At 36.8% G+C, this 20,928-nt stretch overlaps 1 protein-coding gene across 6 annotated transcripts in view; it reads right to left on the bottom strand.

Annotated features, from left to right (window-relative positions):
- Positions 1-20,928, bottom strand: part of LOC111055426 (rho GTPase-activating protein 21-B) — an 87,128-nt gene that overhangs the window by 11,930 nt on the left and 54,270 nt on the right. For 5 of the 6 annotated variants that reach the window (XM_039440436.1, XM_039440435.1, XM_039440439.1 and 2 more), the window contains 6 exons: positions 18,817-19,011; positions 15,558-15,776; positions 11,239-11,404; positions 8,890-9,183; positions 6,947-7,097; positions 4,045-4,157 (listed from right to left, as the gene is read on the bottom strand). In XM_039440436.1, the coding sequence (XP_039296370.1) occupies positions 4,045-4,157; positions 6,947-7,097; positions 8,890-9,183; positions 11,239-11,404; positions 15,558-15,776; positions 18,817-19,011 (1,138 nt within the window). Of the gene's footprint in view, positions 1-2,095; positions 2,213-4,044; positions 4,158-6,946; positions 7,098-8,889; positions 9,184-11,238; positions 11,405-15,557; positions 15,777-18,816; positions 19,012-20,928 lie in introns of all 6 variants that reach the window. The other variant, XR_005572832.1, reaches the window with a different exon arrangement.

The following is a 20,928-nucleotide window of genomic DNA, read 5'->3' as shown; positions in this document are numbered from 1 at the left end:
TTTCTTCCGCCTTACCGATAGTCCATGTCTCTGAGCCATATAGTGCAATACTCCAGATACACTCTTTATAAGTCTCTTTCTCAAATCCAAATTCAGACTTTCTAAGTATCAATAAATCTGTGGTTTTGTGACAATTTCTTAGTATTTTTATTTAATATGAATAATTAAAATAACCACAATATCAACTTCTCAACTACACGAAAAGTAAAGTTTAGACTTGCAATAAGTATTTTCCTCATTATTCAATGATCTTTCATTTTTCTAATAGTTGGAAATTTTTACTATCTAACAGCCTCTCCAAAATGAGTAAATTCATTTTCCTGACATGAATAAAAATTTCAACATTTATAATTCTGGATAGATGACGTTATCTAGTACACGCTTCACAATGGCACTTCACAAAAGGCTTCTAAAAGTCAAAAGTGTACAATTTATTATTTTTCAACATTAACTTTAGTTATTTCTAGTGAAATTAGAATCGAGTATTAATTTTAAAACAAGCAACTCCAAGTCTAGGCGAACTGATGATGAATTTTAGTAAAATTTATATTTAGACTGTGAAATTTTGTTATTTTTATTGAAGTGTCTACATAACCTCATTTGGACTATTTTCTATCAAAAAAAGGGAGAGAAACAGTTTTGGGTTTATCCTGTTGATTCTCTCCTAATCATTAATTTGATATTGTGTGAATGGAATGAAATAAATAAATAAATTTAAATCTAGTTTGTGTTCCATAGGCTGTAACAATACTATTGTTGTCAGGTACATTTTTAGTAGATGAGATTAAAACTAAAACGCAGCTATTTCTATTAAATGATTTCAAACCACACTCAATATTAATCCTGTTAAAATTATTCAGACAACGATGTATTATTCATGATGATTATTATGGGACTTCAACCACTACCTCCGTAAACAAAACCGTGGTGCATTCTGGTGACGTCAGCACAGGTAGGGCTCCCTACACCAATAAAACACTAGCTGATATAGATCACCTGAAATCAACAAATTTTTATTGGTGAAGGAGCCCTACCTGTGCTGACGTCACCAGAATGCACTACGGCTTTGTTTACGGAGGTTGTGCTTCAACCCTATCTGCTGTACATTTTTGGGGTTACAAGAAAATCATTACGTATTTACATCATTTATGAGACAAAAGCAAGCTGAAAACAACTGAAATTTGTGGGTTAACCTTACAGAATAGAGACGCTGAGAAGTCTAGTCGATGAAGCCAACATCTACTGCCATATCGCCCCATCGTGACGTCAGCATCGGATAGAAAATTTTCAGATTGTGTTTATTTCAGATGTATGTAAATTATTATTGACCGAGCGAAGTGAGGTCTAAGATTCAAGTCGACGGTTTGACATTTCTCTTAATATTTGAATGTTTATATGTTGTGCATTTACGGCGAAACGCGGTGATAGATTTTCATGAAAATTGACAGGTATGTTCCTTTTTAAATTACGCGTCGACTTATATACAAGGTTTTTGGAAATTTTGCATTTCAAGGATAATATAAAAGGAAAAAGGAGCCTCCTTCATACGCCAATATTGGAGTAACTACAGTAGTAAGACTACAGAATATTATTCATCATAAATCAGCTGTCTAGTGGACTATAATACTACCCGTTCAAAAACATCGAACATCTTGAAAATGTATCTTTCAATCAACGTTAGTAGACAGTTGATAACAGCGCTCACGTTTATTTAGGATTTTTTCTAGACACTTTAAATTGATAAATTATTTATTTATTATTGAGAAAACATAACAATAGATCAATGTAACTTACTGAGCGCGAGGTCTACTGTTCACAGAACTACTAGTTTATGAAAATGGCAAACTCCCGCTGCGCTCCCGCTGAAATAGACACAATCTGCTATGGAAAAAATGTAAACAAACTCTACCAAAAATTTTTCTATCCGATGCTGACGTCACGATGGGGCGATATGGCAGTAGATGTTGGCTTCAGAGACTAGACTTGCCAGCGTGTCTATTCTATACTGGTCTAAGGGGTTAAGTTACACAGCACAGCACACCATCTCTCTCGGGTTAAAACCAAGCAATTGCTAATAAATCCTGTTTCTTCTCACACACTCTCTCTCTATCACCCCTTCTCCTTCCTCTTCTTCCCCTCTCACTTCTCCTTCTTCACTGGCGCCTTGATCTTAGACCACCCAGCACAGACAATGTACTGCGGATCCTCTTACCTATATTAATACATTCAATCAGGTCTTAAAATTAACAAAACGACAATGGTAGCTTACACTAAAAAGCCTGGTTTTCACTGGTGGAGTTAGTGGTCGAGTAACTGGCATACTAACTCTACTCTACTTACTTGGTCGAGTAACTGGTTTCACTACAATTGAGAATAGTGGGTAAAGTGTGTTGACAACTAACCTTAAAATGTCAATACTTTTCAATAAATTAACACTTAAATTAATACTTTTTAATAAATAACAATACTTCTTAAACTTGATAGCCTGGGGTAATGCTACCAGGATTGGAGAGGTTGAAAATAATGCAGAAGAGAGCTATCAGAATAATGAGTAGAGCCGATAGAATAGCCCACTGTAAGCCACTTTTTGTTGAGCTTGGCATTCTTACGGTAGTGAATCTGTATATATTCAGTAGCCTTGTTCACACTCATAAGTGTAGAGAAACGCTCCAATGTAGATCGAACGTTCATGGGATTAATACTCGACATAGTCATGACATCAACATTCCTTTTGTCCGTCTGGAAAGGCTAAGGACCAGCCATCTGATAATGATAAATACCCCTGATAAATACCATCTGATAAATACCCCTCAAGTTTAGAGACATGAGAACCATAGAGTTCAAAAAAACTCTACATACGTGGCTCTGCGCTAACCCCTTCTATCATGTTGACGAGTTTTTTGAGCTGCCTGAATCCAGCCTAGACCTGTAATGCTATAAAAACCATTGAAACCATAAAGGCATAATAATTTGACTATCTATCTATCTATCTATCTATCTATCTATCTATCTATCTATCTATCTAGGGCACGACTCTACTCTACTAGCTGGAGACTGTTTTCATTAGCATAGTATTGGTAGAGTAGAGTGAGAAGCGGTGGTGGGCGAAGGCATGTGGTACAGTACTAAAGAAAAGATACACAAGGAGCTTTTATGTATGTATATTTCCCTAAGCAACAAATGCTCGTTTGTATCTTCTCAAAAGCAACGTGTTGCATCCGAAACGACACACAAGGGGCTTTAATTTTTATCTTTCCCTAAGAGACAAATGCTCGTTTGTATCTTCTCAAAAGCAACGTATTGCATCCGAAACGACACACAAGGGGCTTTAATTTATCTTTCCCTAAGCAACAAATGCTCGTTTGTATCTTCTCAAAAGCAACGTGTTGCATCCGAAACGACACACAAGGGACATTAATTTATCTTTCCCTAAGCAACAAATGCTCGTTTGTATCTTCTCAAAAGCAACGTGTTGCATCCGAAAAAATACACAAGGGGCTTTAATTATTTATCTTTCCCTAAGCAACAGATTAGATTGACAAAACAGAGGATCGGCAACGTCTGTCTCCTATCTTTTTCTGGTAGAGAGTTAGTGGGGAGGATATTTTTAATATTCTTTCCGAAGAATGGACATTGATATGTCCAAAGCTCCGCCAATTTATGTACATGCATAACAATATAATATCTATAGTTATTATATTACAATTACTTTTTCATATCGTATACAGTTCAATAATTATTTTCTTAGTCTATATTATGTAAATTCATCTATAATTTTGCTGTATTGTAAGCTATTGTATATAAGTGTATAAGCCAGTATATATTGTAATCTACATAAATAAAGTACTCAATCAATCAATCAATCAATCTTTCTTCACTGCCATTATAACGTGGACCTACTATAATGGATGACGACCAACTGGTGGCCTAATGTAATACGGACCTTGAAAGACACTTTCAACCTAACCTAACAACCTAACCTAACCTAACCTAACCTAACATACCTAACCTAACATAACCTAACCTAACCATAAATCTACCAACCTGAGGGTGGACTCTCGTCTTGGTTAGCGCTAAAGTCGAATTCTCTCTTGGGTCTGTCTTCCACAGCTGTGGCTCCAACACGCTGTAGCATCGCCTTTGTCTCCTGTTCAAACCTGCAACAACAAATTAATCAACAATTATAATCGCCCCTCACGAATGATAGTACTTGACGAGAGCAACAACTATATGTCATCACATGAAATTATTCAAATGCTGATATAGTTATTTGTGCAACTAGTGCGCAAAGTGACAGTTTGCTGCACCGAAAGAAACGTTTACGCCCGAGCCGAAGGCGAGGGCGGAATGGTTTCTTGAGTGCAGCAAACGAACTTTGCGCACGTATTTCACATTAAATTTTTCCTACAGTTACCATTGAATATGAAAAGTGGGTAATTATGGGTGAAATTCCCTGAAATCCATCAAATGTTTTTCTGTGTAATTTTATTATTAATAAAAGCCTTAATTTATTTAAAATTGAATAATAATAATTGAATTATAATGATTAGTAATTCAATTGAAAATTTATGTGACTGCTTGAAGGGGGTCTATCTTATGTAAGCATTGAAATGACTATAATGAAGGCACATAATGGCAAGGCAACGCTGTTCTCCACTGCCATTATAACGTGGGCCTCACTATGAGTATTACCAACTTAATTTTGATTTACTGCACTGGTGCTCCATATAACCTACTAACTATTTTGCATTGTCATGCTGCAAGTCTGGAGTATGCAAAGTACTCACTTTCCGCACTAGTGCGGCCTCAATCTTTGCGGCCTGCAATCAGTGCACAAATGGTCACTTTTCAAGGTATCTGTAGGAAAAATTAATTATTATTAGGCGAAAATCCTAATTGAATGCTGTAAATCCTCCCGAAGACTTGTGCTACTGCAAATATTGACAACAGGGTAAACAGCTAGATGCAAATTCGATGAGCGCTACTATTCAAAAATTATTTGTCAATTCCCGGGCTGACAAATAATTTTTGAATAGAAGCGCTCATCGAGTTTCCATCTAGCTGTTTACCCTGTTGTCAATATTTGCAGTAGCACAAGTCTTCGGGAGGATTTACAGCATTCAATTTGGAATTTCGTTCAATAATAATAAAAATAAAATTAGCATGTCATCACATTGGCGAAATCCACTCCTATTCTTGAGTTATAAGCATTTGAAGATGAGTGATTTCTCTGATCTGAGAGTGGAAGTAAGATTCTATGTTTCAGTGAATAACTCAGCCTGTATTGTAGCGAAACGTCTCATATTATAGCACAACACTTGTTAGGTCAACCTCTATCCATAGCCCCAATATCAAAAAAATCTGGGAGATTTGCATTTTTCATGAAATCCATCAATAAAAAAAATCATGGATTTTTACAAAAATAGTCAAAAATTAAAATCGCGAAAACTCTCAGGAATGAGAGAAACAATTAGAAACTTGAAATATAAACTTGACGATAGGAACAATTATTATATGTCATCGAATTGGCAAAATTCACTCCTATTCTTGAGTTATAAGCATTTGAAGATGAGTGATTTCTCTGATCTGAGAGTGGAGGTAAGATTTATGTTCCAGTGAACTTAATTGTGTAAATTCATTATGAAATAATTGAAAAATAAAATTTCTTATAGTAATAAAATATAATTGATTATTTTAAACGAGAATGAACAGTTAATATTACATCAATAAACCGGTATCAGCTACCGTCTATAGAAGACATTGACAAGACAGTAAGGATCGGCAACGTTGATCTCCTATGATAACCTAACCTAACCTAACCTAACCTTGTCCACTGCCATTATAATTGATTATTTTAAATGAGAATGAACAGTTAATATTACATCAATAAACCGGTATCAGCTACCGTCTATAGAAGACATTGACAAGACAGTAAGGATCGGCAACGTTGATCTCCTATGATAACCTAACCTAACCCAACCTAACCTAACCTAACCTAACCTAACCTAACCTAACCTAACCTAACCTTGTCCACTGCCATTATAATTGATTATTTTAACGAGAATGAACAGTTAATATTACATCAATAAACCTGCATCAGCTACCGTCTATAGAAGGCTTTGGCAAGACAGAGGATCGGCAACGTTGATCTCCTATGATAACCTAACCTAACCTAACCTAACCTAACCCAACCTAACCTAACCTAACCTTGTCCACTGCCATTATAACGTGAACCCCACTATAGTTGATTTCCGCAAGTGAGTCGTTTGGGGGAAGCCACCAGACCATTTCATCTATGCAAACTTGATAATTAGAGTTATAATATCGGGGACTGAGCTTCGATCTGGAGTACAAAAGCATAAAAAATAAAAGAAGAAATTATAATAACATTCATACAGAAATGTTTTATCTAATCATTGTAAATTGAGATTAATCACCAGAGGAATGCAAAACTTTCCCTCACAAAGGCCGCCGAGTTGCACAAAAGCCGGTTAAATTTTAATCCTGATTAGCTTCACGTGAACCAAATCAGAGAAGACCATTTCAAAAAGATGGATCTACTGGAATCAATCAGGATTGAAAATAACCCGGCTTTTTTGCAACCGGCACTAAGTACCTGATTCAATGATTACAAAATTTCAACAGCTGAGACATAATTTTGACACAGTCACACACACATCAACTCGCTCACTCACTTCCATCACCAACAAACGACGAAATTATTATTATCAGCTGTTTTTCCAAGGATGAATAATAATTATTCTTTCAATGTCCTTCAGCGAATTTTCCCAGGGATGAGACCTAGTGCAATCGAATCTTTATATTATAAACCTACTATGTTCTGAATCTCGTGAGAATCGTTAGATCCGTTTTCGAGATCCGTTGGAATACAAACATATAAACAGAATTTGCTCGTTTAATAGTATAGGATTAATGGTTGAATTACCTTCTGATGCGTTCCTGTTTGCAGGCAGACAGTCCAGTGTAAGTCCTGATCATGCCATCAGCATCAACTGCCGCATTACTACTCCCTCCATCACCCCCACCACTCTGCTCCTGGCCACTCCCACCACTACCACGCCTCTCTTCCACGCCATCTATGCAGAACAAACACAAGTCATTACAAATTGAACATGATAAATAGATAGATAGATAATTAAACTAGTAGTTCTGTGAACAGAAGACCACGCGCTCAGTAAGTTACAATGACCTGTTATGTTTTCTCAAAAATTAATAAATCATTTATCAATTTAAAATGTCTAAGGGCCGGTTTCCGAGCTCGGGATTAAGCCAAGTCCTAGACTTTAAACAGCTGGAGTCAGAAAATTGGCTTTCCAAAACGGGGCGTAATCGCAGCTTTTATAACAGTGCTCTTAGTTTTTTTCTCATTTCTATAAAATTGGAAACGTTTTTCCTTTACAAAATTAGACTTTCCTAAATAATTCAAAATAGCTGAAACTTTACACTATTTTCTCTTTATTTTATTTTCTGTTCAATTTTCTAGTTTTTCGAAATTTAATTCAAACGTGACTATGACAATGACTGCGACTACGCCCCGTTTTGGAAAACCAATTTTCTGACTCCAGCTGTTTAAAGTTTAGGACTTAGCTAAATCCCGAGATCGGAAACCGGCCCTAAAAAAAATCCTAAATAACCAAGTAAACAGCTGGTTTGTCTGATTAAACTTATATGAAATCAAATGTAATTTGTTTGTTATATTTGAATTTGATAGCAAAACGTTTCAGTCTATCTTTAATGTTCGTGAATCCAATTGTAATAATAATTTATAATAAAAAATAAGTTTCAAAAAATGAGTAACGTCTCAAAGTCCTAGAACTTGGCTAAACCCCTAGCTCGGCAACCGGCCCATAAACTCAAATGGAGGAGCGAAGGATAAATTATAATAAATCGTAGATACAAAAACCTAGCCTCAAAAGCTTTGCTGGAGGTTTTCCCCGCTGTGAAGACACAATGTATAAATTAGTATTGTATAGGAGGGTTAAGTGTAATCTGTGTAAGAGAGGGCCAACAGCGCCCTAACTTCGGCGTCCTAGGTCAAAAATAAAGCAGTCATTCTATTCTATTCTACGCACCAATGACGGCATGCCCTACCGTTAGTGGCCAGCCTGACCAAAAAAAACTTATTATCATACTAGCCGTCAGGCTCGCTTCGCTCGCCATATTCGTCTAGCCAGGGGGCTCCGCCCCCTGGACCCCCGACTGGATCGTCCAAGAATGAGATAAGCAGGCTCGCTTCGCTCGCCTGCATTTTTCATTTGAGCATTTTTATCATATGTTAGGACAATCCAGTCGGGGGTCCAGACTAAACGTCTGGCTAAACGGATATGGCGAGCGAAGCGAGTCTGACGGCTAGTAATATAATATTCCCAGGATTGAAGTAGCAGTACCCAATCAATTTTTCCGCGATAAATAATGTGTTGAAAAATTCAACTTGGTGCCAACCTAACAAAGTCAACTCAACTTAATGCCAACCTGAAAAAATTATTAATTTAGTTGCCAGTTAACAACTGTTTCGAAGAGGTACTCTATCTAGATTATAGTTCTATAGTAACATATGATATGGAAATTTCAATTATAATTAAGAGATTGGGAGAAGAAGAATATACATGCTAAAAGACGAACTTTAAACCCTTAACAACCACCCTTAGAGTTAAAATATTGCCAAAAGATTTCTTAGTGCGCCTCTAAAGGGCCAACTAAACATACATACCAAATTTGAACGTTTTTGGTCCGGTAGATTTTTAGTTCTGCGAGTGAGTAAGTGAGTGAGTGAGTCATTCAATCAGTTAGTCAGTCAGTCAGTGAGTGAGTGCCATTTCGCTTTTATATATTATCATATCATAAGAATGTATTTGAGCAGTAACTGACCGTGTTTGCGCTGGTGCTTGACACTGGCAGTTGATGATGCAGCCAGTATACTGCCCGAGAACAGTACCGACTCTCTGATAGAGGCAGCCACGCCCCTGCTTCCCCCACCACCATCCACCTCACTCGTCTGCTGCTGCAGCTTGGAAGAGCTGGTGCCGCAGCCCGATCGCGACTTGGACTTGTGCATCTTGCGGTTGGCAGCGCCAATGATCGACACCACTATGTCTTTTGCCGATATCTCCTTCATGTTGCTACCCCCTCCACCACCCACCTCGCCAATCCCGCTTTTCATACCTAGAAAACACAAAACACATTATAATAAAACTAGTAAAAATTGTTCACTAATATCTCATTTATTTGGTAGAGAGTTAGTGGGGAGGATATTTTTAATATTGTTTCCGAAGAATGGACATTGATATGTCCAAAGCTCCGCCAATTTATGTACATGCATAACAATATAATTATTATCTATAGTTATTATATTACAAATTGCTTTTTCATATCATATACAGTTCAATAATCATTTTCTTAGTCTATATTATGTAAATTCATCTATAATGTTGCTGTATTGTAAGCTATTGTATATAAGTGTATAAGCCAGTATATATTGTAATCTACATAAATAAAGTACTCAATCAATCAATCAATCAATTTATTAAAGTCACAGCGCAGTTCAATGCTAACGGAAATTCAAAATTCTGGAATGTTTTCTGTAACATGCTGACTTTACAACGTCCATCTCACTTCATTTTTTTATTGGACAGAGCAAACAATACAATAGTCGGAAAAGAAAAAACAGGCTATTGCCCAAAACTTCTTCTATTTCCTGATTTTGTCACAAATCGTCCAAATATTTATTATGTAGGTTATGTCCACTTCAATTTCAACACTCTTCAATTCAAATAATTCAAATAATCTTTATTCCTTCTTTACAACATAGGTACTTTACAAAAATAGCAAGGGAGATACATACAGTACACGGAATAAATCTGAAACTATAAATGGGCCCGTTCTGTGTACATGGAATTTGGTAAATTGTCCGATTCACAATTTACCAAGTAAAAAGTTCCGCGTTCCATGGGAGGAATTTTGACAGATTCTGTTCCAGAAACCTGTTCCAGTTCCAACTTTCTGCCCCACAGTCAAAGTGTGGTAAATTGTCCGACCTGGTACAATATTCCAACTATCTGAGCTCTCATTGGTCGATTATTGTAGTCTGCTTGCTTCTCTGCGCATGCGCTGATAGTTTGTTCACCATAGCATAGCATAGAATACATAACCAACAACAGGATGTTTGATAACCATTCATTAAATGAATTTTTCTCGATAGAAAATTTGAGAGTAATGGAATAAAAGAAATTTACACTTTTCTAGACGGTAGGTTTGGTTTGTAAAACAGCCTTTCTTCATTCACGCAGCTAGTAAACGACACATTTTAGTGTAAATCAACTTTATATGTGCGCGCCAAAAGCTTGAACCAACGATTTTGAAATGGCGTTCCATGGGAACATTTTGCACTAGTCACGTGATGGAACAATTTACGATTGGAAGTGGAACAATTTACTGTATACACAACGTACACAATCAGAATAAAACAAAGAATTTCAAATTTAGATAGATTGATGATAAAACTTTTGTAAAAACATAAAACAAACTTTAAATATTCACAAAATATACAATAAAATCACTCAAATATTGAACTCGAAAATATTACTTTCACCATAGCTAGAACATCTGAATTCAGTTGAATTTAGTGCAATAACACATTGACTTACGACATTGACAAGTCCAAATACCCCTTTTATAGGAGGTCAGTGGATGAAATAATAATAAATAAATAAATAATAAATAAATAAATTGATATGATTTCAATGGGACAAATCGTCGGCTAACAGACAACGCGGGCTGGCTATCACATTCAAGCAAAGTTAATACCATTTCCAAACAACTGCTAACCAGAAACTCTTCGCTTTTGGTAAGAAGAAGAACGACCGCATCAAAATAAATAATAGCATAGAGAAACAATAGCATAAGTAGATATCCCATGGTATAGGGCATTTATGTCGCAACTTTTACTGTTATCTCAAGCCAATAGTTCATGTAATTCTTTCCCGTGAAGCTGTGTGACACTGGTAGTCTCTCATATTGTGCCGTTCATACACTCTCACCCCAACAAAACCGTGAAATTCGACAATAATCGGCTTGAGATAACAGTAAGAGTTGCGACATAAACGCCCTTTACCATGGGATATCTACTTACGTTATTGTTTCTCTATGATAATAGGGTGCACTGTATTGAAAGATGACAAATAATAATGCAACTAATTGAATTGAATAGCACAGACTGACCCTGTACTTTGTGTATGTTCTCGAGTAGCAAGCTGTGATTGTCGGTGATGTGGTCGACCGTGGGTCCCGGGGGAAGGGAGGGGCCATCTCCACTCACACTTCCTCCTCCGCCGCCACTCGCCAGCTGCAACCGGTCGATGTCGTCATCACTGAAGCACCAGTCCGCCTTCAAAACAAACACAACATTAATCATTGCATACATTTGACAGGCAGCAAATACAGGATCGATCAGAATAGAAATAGTTATTTGTATATCTAGAGTGAAAAGTACGACTTTTTCTCCCTGTGGGAAAAAGTTTGAAGCCCGAGGCGAAGCCGAGGGCAACAATTTTCCTGAGGGAGAAAAAACATTTTTCACTCGTGATATACACAACATTTTTCCTCCACCTACATTTTTATAAAAACTGCTAATAAAATAATTTTTAAAAACGTATCTGACCAAACAATGTGTTGAACATAATCTAAAAAGTAAACAGAAACAGCTGGCTTGTAATCACAGTTCTCCTCCGACAGCACTATCTGTCGGCTAAAGTTGTAACAACAATGACAGCCAAAAGTACAGCTATGATGAAGTTCCCGTTACAAATTTGATTAGTTAATAAGTAATATTCGTTTTTTTATTTTGAATAACATGGAATAAAAGAAAAAAATATATACATTTTTTTTAGTATAGTGATATGAAGTTTGTAATAATAATTTTAGCATACAAACATAAATTTTATATATCGATCAAATGTCTGGTTGAGGTATTGAATTTAGTTGGTTTAATGACTACTCTATATGCTTCCTCATCTGAGCTTAGACCTTCTAACCTATTATAATGTAAGTTTTTAAAATAGAGATGCTCCCCATGTTATTTAAATGGAGTCACTTTTACTCCCTAGGGAGTTTTTCTGTTTTTTACTACCGAGAGCGAAAAAGTGACACTTTAGTATTAGGTTTCAGGGAGTAAAGTAAGTACTTTAGACAGTAGGTGGAGGAAAAAGTATGATTAGCTATTGTGACAAAAACAGCACATAGAGACCACGAAGGATCAACTCACACTTACGCGACTCAAGTCGAGAAGATGCGACTCTAGTCTCTTCTCGACGCAGCATGTGTTTTCAAATGGTGACAGTCAGAGCAGTCGATTCATAGAGAAATAGCAATAGAGAAACGATAAGTGCCTTACGCCATAGAGAGAAAATAGCATAATCCCATGGTATAGGGCGTTTATGTCGCAACTTTTACTGTTCACGTAGTTCTTTCCTATGCAGCTGTGTGATGCTGGTAGTCTCTCAAATTGTGCCGTTCATATACTATCACCCCAACAAAACAGTAAAAATTGACAATAATCGACAGTAATCGGCTTGAGATAACAGTAAAAGTTGCGACATAAATTCCCTATACCATGGGATATCTACTTAGACTATTGTTTCTCTATGATTCTAGTCTCCGCGACCTCACGACTGTGAGACTGAGTCGAGCGTCCACTCGAGCTATGTTGGTCGGTCGGGCCTCGACTTGAGTTGCTTAGTACCGTGAGATTTTATGAAAGTGATGTTTTATCATTTTAGATAATACAATAATAAGAATTAGATAAGACAACATATTAATAATTATTATTATAATAGTATATTTCGCACCTAGGGCCGAAAATGAGACTTTTCCGGCTCGAAATCGGTTTTCAAGTCCGAGGCCGTAGGCCGAGGACTAGAAAATATTGAGAGCCGGAAAAACATTTTTGTCCATGGTGAGAACGTTATTTTTCGCCACACAGAAAAATAAACAATATTAATATGAGAATAATTGTTTATTAGGCACTTTCGAAAGCAAAACAGGAAGGTCATAGCTCTAGAAAATCTGAGGTAATCTGAATATTAGGAAATTGTCCAAGTACTTTTATTTTTTATTCTGATTTGTCTAAATAACCTAAAAGATTATTTTCAATTATGTAAGAGGTTGAGTTTATACTTTTTATTCTTCCAAATGACAATAAGATGATATTATTATAAATGTTTTGATTCTTGAATAATAAACACAAATAATGAAGTTTTTTGATCAGCTGTTTTAGCACACTTGAAATTTGGCCAATCTGAATGTTTGTTGTCATTGACTTTGGAAGTTTAGGTTAGAAGTTCTATCCTACTCTGAAATTCGAATTTGAATAGTTTATAATATATATCTTATCTGTATTTTATTCATCCAAATAAAATGATAGTATCTTATTGCAGAATACTTATTCAATTCTAGAAGCATAAACTGATTCCGTTTCACAAACCATTTTGTAAACACGTTCACATCAAATCAGAATCAGCTAACTTCAAGGTTATTTTACAGCCCTAGGGCCATGAAACTTTTACCGGCCTGGTCAGAAAACAATCATTTTCGGCCTCCATATGACGCACGAAAACCAGCTCATTACATCCAAGTGGGGCGAAAAATTTATTACTTGCGCAGTAGTGACGAATTGGATCTCATATTTTTAACAAAGAAAGGTTAAAAATGGAGTAGCATGGAACTGAAGTAGTGACAATGAGCAAGAAAGTGATAAGGTGGAGACTGGGGTATCCTTGACTTGATTTGAGTCGAGGTAGTATGAGTTGAGCCTAAGCGTTCACTAGCTGTCGCGGGAACAGGCAATGTACATGAGTTGCTAACATTTCCAATTGCTCGTTCCCATAGCAGCTACAATCACCCTGTGGACAGCATGCTTAATGCCTAGTCCACACTATCGCCAAGTCACAGAATAAGTACAGAATCGAAACTTGTGAAATGTAATATTATATGCTTTTGAACAGCTGATCGGGACATCGGGTTGATGGTTCTGGCGATAAGTACTGCTAGTAAAGTCACAGAATAAGTACAGAAAGGAAACTTGTAATAAATCGCCTATCTAACCAATGCTTTTCACATGACCCCAATACTAAACACGTCACGTGACCTTGGGAAGTTCCAATCCTGGTCTTATGATTGGCTCGTGGCAGTGAACGAGATCAATTGATCCGGATCATTAAAGTGATCCGAACCTATCATCAATACTATTACAATGCGGCGCTTCCTAACAAGATGGCGGATTTTAGCGTCAGGGTACTAGCCAAGTTTCCGTACTGTATGTTTACTGTGGCCAAGTGTCTTGGTCTAGCCAGTCGACACTGCAATGTGATCATTTTGTGGATGTAGATAGAAGCGATGACAAGTGAAGGCCAATCAAGGCGAGCGCATCCACACTCTCACGCTTGTCGTCATTTGTGAGCATTGGGCCAGAGTGTGGATGCGGCATTAGAAAAGTGCAATAAACACAGTAAACTCAAAGTGTGACTAAACAAAGTACACCTTACACAGAGATGACTAAACACAGTACACTCGACAAGTGACTAAACACAGTACACTTGACAAGAGGCTAAACACAGTATTGGATCGTACAGTGTTTGGACGTGTGCTGTAGGCAGTTTGTCTTTGTAGCTAAAAGACTACTGAATCATATACCTTTTGATTTTGTCAATTTCAGATTAAACAGTAGAACTAGGCATGAATTGGATAAATGTATTGTAGCATTCAAGCTCAATGAAAAACTATTTTGATACAAGTAAAATTCATTTACTATAGATCCTATACTTTCTGATCAAAGATTTTCTCCTTCCAAAGTTATAATAACCTTTAAATAACAAATATCAAACTTTTTTGTAACTATTGAATAATGTATTCTTTTGTAGTGAATACCTTTCCCTCTTATTTTCAATGTTTTTTGAACTGATTCATGAATTAAATACGTGATTTTCCATTTCTTTTATATTGTATATAAATTTCAATATGCTAAGCATAGTGGATACTGTTTACATAAATTATATGCTATGATTATCATCATTTTATAATCATGAGTTGTGCTGCTGTTCAATATTTGTAATTTATATTTTGTACATTTCTATTTTCACGAATTATTGCAATTAACTTTAACTGTCTGTATATTAATATTAATTTCTTTCATTTTATAGAGTAGTTTTTCAACATCCTGTTTCCCTCGATATTGTTATTATGTTATTTATAGCGACTCATTCCTGCGCTCAGGTTAAACCTTTGCAGGGATTTTTTCTTCTCAATGTGTCTTGTAAATTGTCATATAAGGATTAGGTTAGACAAGTTTTGTGAAAGTGTTGTATTTTATACTGTAAATTTGTTTTTTGAAGAATAAATGATTTTGATTTGATTTTGAGTATGGTACACTTGACAAGAGGCTAAACACCATACACTTGACAAGTGACTAAACACAGTCCACTTGACAAATGACTAAACACAGTACAGCTGACACAGAGATGACTAAAGAGAGAATAATGACTGACATGCAGTATGAGAGTCTCGACGATTCGACACTGATGCGACATGTCAGTGACCAGTGTGAGCATGCTGTCGTCGTCCGACGTCCGCACCAAGGTGGGTCCAAACACAATGGCCAGATTACGCGCCTCCATTTTGTTGACTTCACTGCGGGCGACCACTCGCTTCAGGTGAGCCATCACAAAGCGCAGCGTTTCAAAGTGGTGGTCGGGCAGTGAGTGAACCTAAAATACAAACAATACATTCAATTCATTGAGCATCGTTCACTAACTAGTAGTTCTGTGACAGTAGACCTCACGCAGTATTCTCATCCACAAGTACCTGATTGAAACTATAGACCTTATAGAAATACAGCAATAGACTGGCTTCTCCACACATCTGTGTAATCACTTGTCAGCTGATTTATGATGAATAATTCTATAGTCTGATTTTTACTGTAATATTGGCGTATGAATGAGGCTCCTTTTTCCTTTTATATTATCCTTGAAATGCAAAATTTCCAAAAAACCTTGTATATACGTCGACGCGCATTCGAAAAAGGAACACACCTGTCAAATTTCATGAACATCTATTACCGCGTTTCGCCGTAAATGCGCAACATACAAACATTTAAACATTAAGAGAAATGCCAAACCGTCGACTTGAATCTTAGACCTCACTTCGCTCGATCAATAAATTATTAGTAGTTCTGTTATCAGTAGAACTCAGTTTCCCATCCACAAGTATCTGGTGTGACCTGTTCACCGGTTTCTCCAGACATCTGTGTAATGCATGCAATGAATAATCCACTTGTCAGCTGATTGATTATAAATAATTCTATAGCAATGGTTTACACGACGTTGGTTGGAGTGGCGCGGATTAGCGTGGGTCTACTTTGCGGCGGGCCTTAGTCTTGTAATTGTTCACTTCACAAAATTTTCAGTCCTTAAATATTTCACAAGGTAGATTTTTAAATTTAGATTCTTCGAAACCAAACATAGGAGAAATATTTCACATTATTATCATCACTAAAATATAAAGTATTCACATATTAAAGAAATAATTTTGCAGGATCAAAATACAAACTTGATATTCTAAAAGCACAGCTGTATTGATAAAAGGAGACAGCACGCATTGGTTGACAAGAGTAGATGGGTGGTTTGCCAGCACTGGCCTTCATTGGCCTGCGCTCGACAAAAATCGGAGCAATGCTCAAAGCCCGGTCCACACGCTCAAGTTTAGCTTCAGTCTTTTGCTCAAGCAAAAGTCGGAGCATGTAAGTCGTTGCGTCTGGACGGTAAAACGGATCGGACGGTCTTCAAGCTTAAGTCGTCAAACTCAAAATGTATCGGCCGGCAATCTTTCTTCATCAAACCGTCCGTCTTTTGCCTATCCACCAAAACCTAAATCGCGTAAAAATGGAGGTAGAGAAATTGTGATTCCAGATTCGAATTCAGCGCCCTCAAATTGATGAAATGCCTCGCGATTACTTGAAAATAAGCAAGTTTTTTCCATGGATTATATATTAAACCATTTAACCCTTTCGTTTTCTTTCTTGATTCTCATGATACTCTCAGAATTTGATGTTGATATCATGATTTACTATTATGATATATTAAGATGTACTATATTGTTGATAAGAATACTATCTACAAAATTTCAATCCATTTACAATCACTGTGTTTCAAGATATGACATGCAAACAAAGCCATTTAGCGATCAACAGTAATATTTTTTCATTATGTTGTTAAATAATAGCATTATCCAGTTGAATCAGCGAAAAATACGATATAATTATTACTCGACTGATTACTCGTTGCCATCGCTCAAACTACTTAGTTTTGCTGGTAACGCCAATGATAATATTATAATCGATTTTTAAATGGAAAATATTTTAATTTTAAGTTTTTGCAATGTATTGTAAATGAAAATTTTTATATTTTTCACATTTGTAAAGTTTGTTTAATGATTTTGGCAATAAATATTTCTTTCTTTCTTTCTTTTCTTTAATAGCATTATCCAGTTGAATCAGCGAAAAATACGATATAATTATTACTCATCTACCGGATATATGTCAACTGTATACAGTCCAGACTCAATGAACCATATCAAACAATATCAAAAAAAAGGAAAACGGACGACATAAGACGGATGCGTGTGGACGCAATTTTACATCCGTCTTTTGCTTGAACCAAACGATCCGTCTTTTGCTCAAGCAAAAGTCGGAGCATGTAAGTCGTTGCGTCTGGACGGTAAAACGGATCGGACGGTCTTCAAGCTTAAGTCGTCAAACTCAAAATGTATCGGCCGGCAATCTTTCTTCATCAAACCGTCCGTCTTTTGCCTATCCACCAAAACCTAAATCGCGTAAAAATGGAGGTAGAGAAATTGTGATTCCAGATTCGAATTCAGCGCCCTCAAATTGATGAAATGCCTCGCGATTACTTGAAAATAAGCAAGTTTTTTCCATGGATTATATATTAAACCATTTAACCCTTTCGTTTTCTTTCTTGATTCTCATGATACTCTCAGAATTTGATGTTGATATCATGATCTACTATTATGATATATTAAGATGTACTATATTGTTGATAAGAATACTATCTACAAAATTTCAATCCATTTACAATCACTGTGTTTCAAGATATGACATGCAAACAAAGCCATTTAGCGATCAACAGTAATATTTTTTCATTATGTTGTTAAATAATAGCATTATCCAGTTGAATCAGCGAAAAATACGATATAATTATTACTCGACTGATTACTCGTTGCCATCGCTCAAACTACTTAGTTTTGCTGGTAACGCCAATGATAATATTATAATCGATTTTTAAATGGAAAATATTTTAATTTTAAGTTTTTGCAATGTATTGTAAATGAAAATTTTTATATTTTTCACATTTGTAAAGTTTGTTTAATGATTTTGGCAATAAATATTTCTTTCTTTCTTTCTTTTCTTTAATAGCATTATCCAGTTGAATCAGCGAAAAATACGATATAATTATTACTCATCTACCGGATATATGTCAACTGTATACAGTCCAGACTCAATGAACCATATCAAACAATATCAAAAAAAAGGAAAACGGACGACATAAGACGGATGCGTGTGGACGCAATTTTACATCCGTCTTTTGCTTGAACCAAACGATCCGTCTTTTGCTTGAGCAAAAGACTGATGGTAGACTTGAGCGTCTGGACCGGGCTTAACAAAGGCATCCACACTCTGACACTCGTCGTCATTGGGCCAAAATGTGGATGCGGCATTAAGGTGCAACTCACCAGCTTCCTAATGGTGGCCGCCCTCAGCAGTGGATCGGGTATCTTGTCGGCAGCAATGAAGAGTGGATAGAGGTCGGATGTGAGCAGAGCATCTGGCAGACGACGGAACAGCGACTTGAGCAGCGACGAGACCACATTCACGTCGGCCTGCGCCACCAGACCAGCTATCACATCTCCGCCGCTTGCTTTGTTCACCTGTCCAAATATATGCCATGCCATCAAATCAAAATAGATAGGGAAAGGATAGAATAAGAAGATATACCATAGTATAGGTTCTTTTTCCAGCCACACCAATGTATATTAGTTTATAAGTGTTATTTTGAAATTTCTAGTGAATTGGTAAATAAATAAGAATAAGAATAAAATAGGGCGTTTATGTTGCAAATGTGAGTGTTAACTGTAGCCGATAGTCCTAGTAGTTGTTTTTGGTGAAGCTATGTGACGCTGGTAGTCTCTCATACTGTGCCCTTCTTACACTCTTACACTCCCAACAACACACTAATAATAGACAGTGTATAGGGTGTCTATGTTGCAAATGTGAGTGTTAACTGAAGCCGATAGTCCTAGTAGTTGTTTTTGGTGAAGCTATGTGACGCTGGTAGTCTCTCATACTGTGCCCTTCTTACACTCTAAGGCTGGTCACACACCGATTAGTCAAGACAAGACAAGTCACGTTTAGTCACAATACTTGAAACGTGACTAGTCTTGTCTTGACTGATCGGTGTGTGACCAGCCTTACACTCCCAACAACACAATAATAATAGACAGTGATCGGCTTCAGTTAACAATAAATCGGCTTCAAACTTAGAACATAAACGACCACTGGCTGCAATATATGCCATACAATCAAAACAGATATTAGCATAGGGAAAGGTTAGCATTATACGATAAGCCATGGTAAAGGACCGTTATCTTGCAAATGTGAGTGTTAACTGTAGCCGATAGTCCTAGTAGTTGTTTTTGGTGAAGCTATGTGACGCTGGTAGTCTCTCATACTGTGTCCTTCTTACACTCTTACACTCCCAACAACACACTAATAATAGACAGTGTATAGGGTGTCTATGTTGCAAATGTGAGTGTTAACTGGAGCCGATAGTCCTAGTAGTTGTTTTTGGTGAAGCTATGTGACGCTGGTAGTCTCTCATACTGTGCCCTTCTTACACTCTTACACTCCCAACAACACACTAATAATAGACAGTGTATAGGGTGTCTATGTTGCAAATGTGAGTGTTAACTGGAGCCGATAGTCCTAGTAGTTGTTTTTGGTGAAGCTATGTGACGCTGGTAGTCTCTCATACTGTGCCCTTCTTACACTCTAAGGCTGGTCACACACCGATTAGTCAAGACAAGACAAGTCACGTTTAGTCACAATACTTGAAACGTGACTAGTCTTGTCTTGACTGATCGGTGTGTGACCAGCCTTACACTCCCAACAACACAATAATAATAGACAGTGATCGGCTTCAGTTAACAATAAATCGGCTTCAAACTTAGAACATAAACGACCTATACCATGCCCACTGGCTGCAATATATGCCATACAATCAAAATAGATATTAGCATAAGGAAAGGATAGCATTATACGATAAGCCATGGTAAAGGACCGTTATCTTGCAAATGTGAGTGTTAACTGTAGCCGATAGTCCTAGTAGTTGTTTTTGGTGAAGCTATGTGACGCTGGTAGTCTCTCATACTGTGTCCTTCTTACACTCTTACACTCCCAACAACACACTAATAATAGACAGTGTATAGGGTGTCTATGTTGCAAATGTGAGTGTTAACTGGAGCCGATAGTCCTAGTAGTTGTTTTTGGTGAAGCTATGTGACGCTGGTAGTCTCTCATACTGTGCCCTTCTTACACTCTTACACTCCCAACAACACACTAATAATAGACAGTGTATAGGGTGTCTATGTTGCAAATGTGAGTGTTAACTGGAGCCGATAGTCCTAGTAGTTGTTTTTGGTGAAGCTATGTGACGCTGGTAGTCTCTCATACTGTCCCCTTCTAACACTCTTACACTCCCAACAACACACTAATCATAGACAGTAGTCGACAGTAATCGGCTTGAGTTAACAGAAAACGTCTTGAAATTTGAAACATAAATACCGTGT

Source organism: Nilaparvata lugens, chromosome 14, assembly GCF_014356525.2.
Source record: "Nilaparvata lugens isolate BPH chromosome 14, ASM1435652v1, whole genome shotgun sequence".
Classification (NCBI taxonomy): Eukaryota; Metazoa; Arthropoda; class Insecta; order Hemiptera; family Delphacidae; genus Nilaparvata; species Nilaparvata lugens.
The sequence above is the reverse complement of the archived record's forward strand: the minus strand, read 5'-3'. Positions and strand labels throughout refer to the sequence as shown.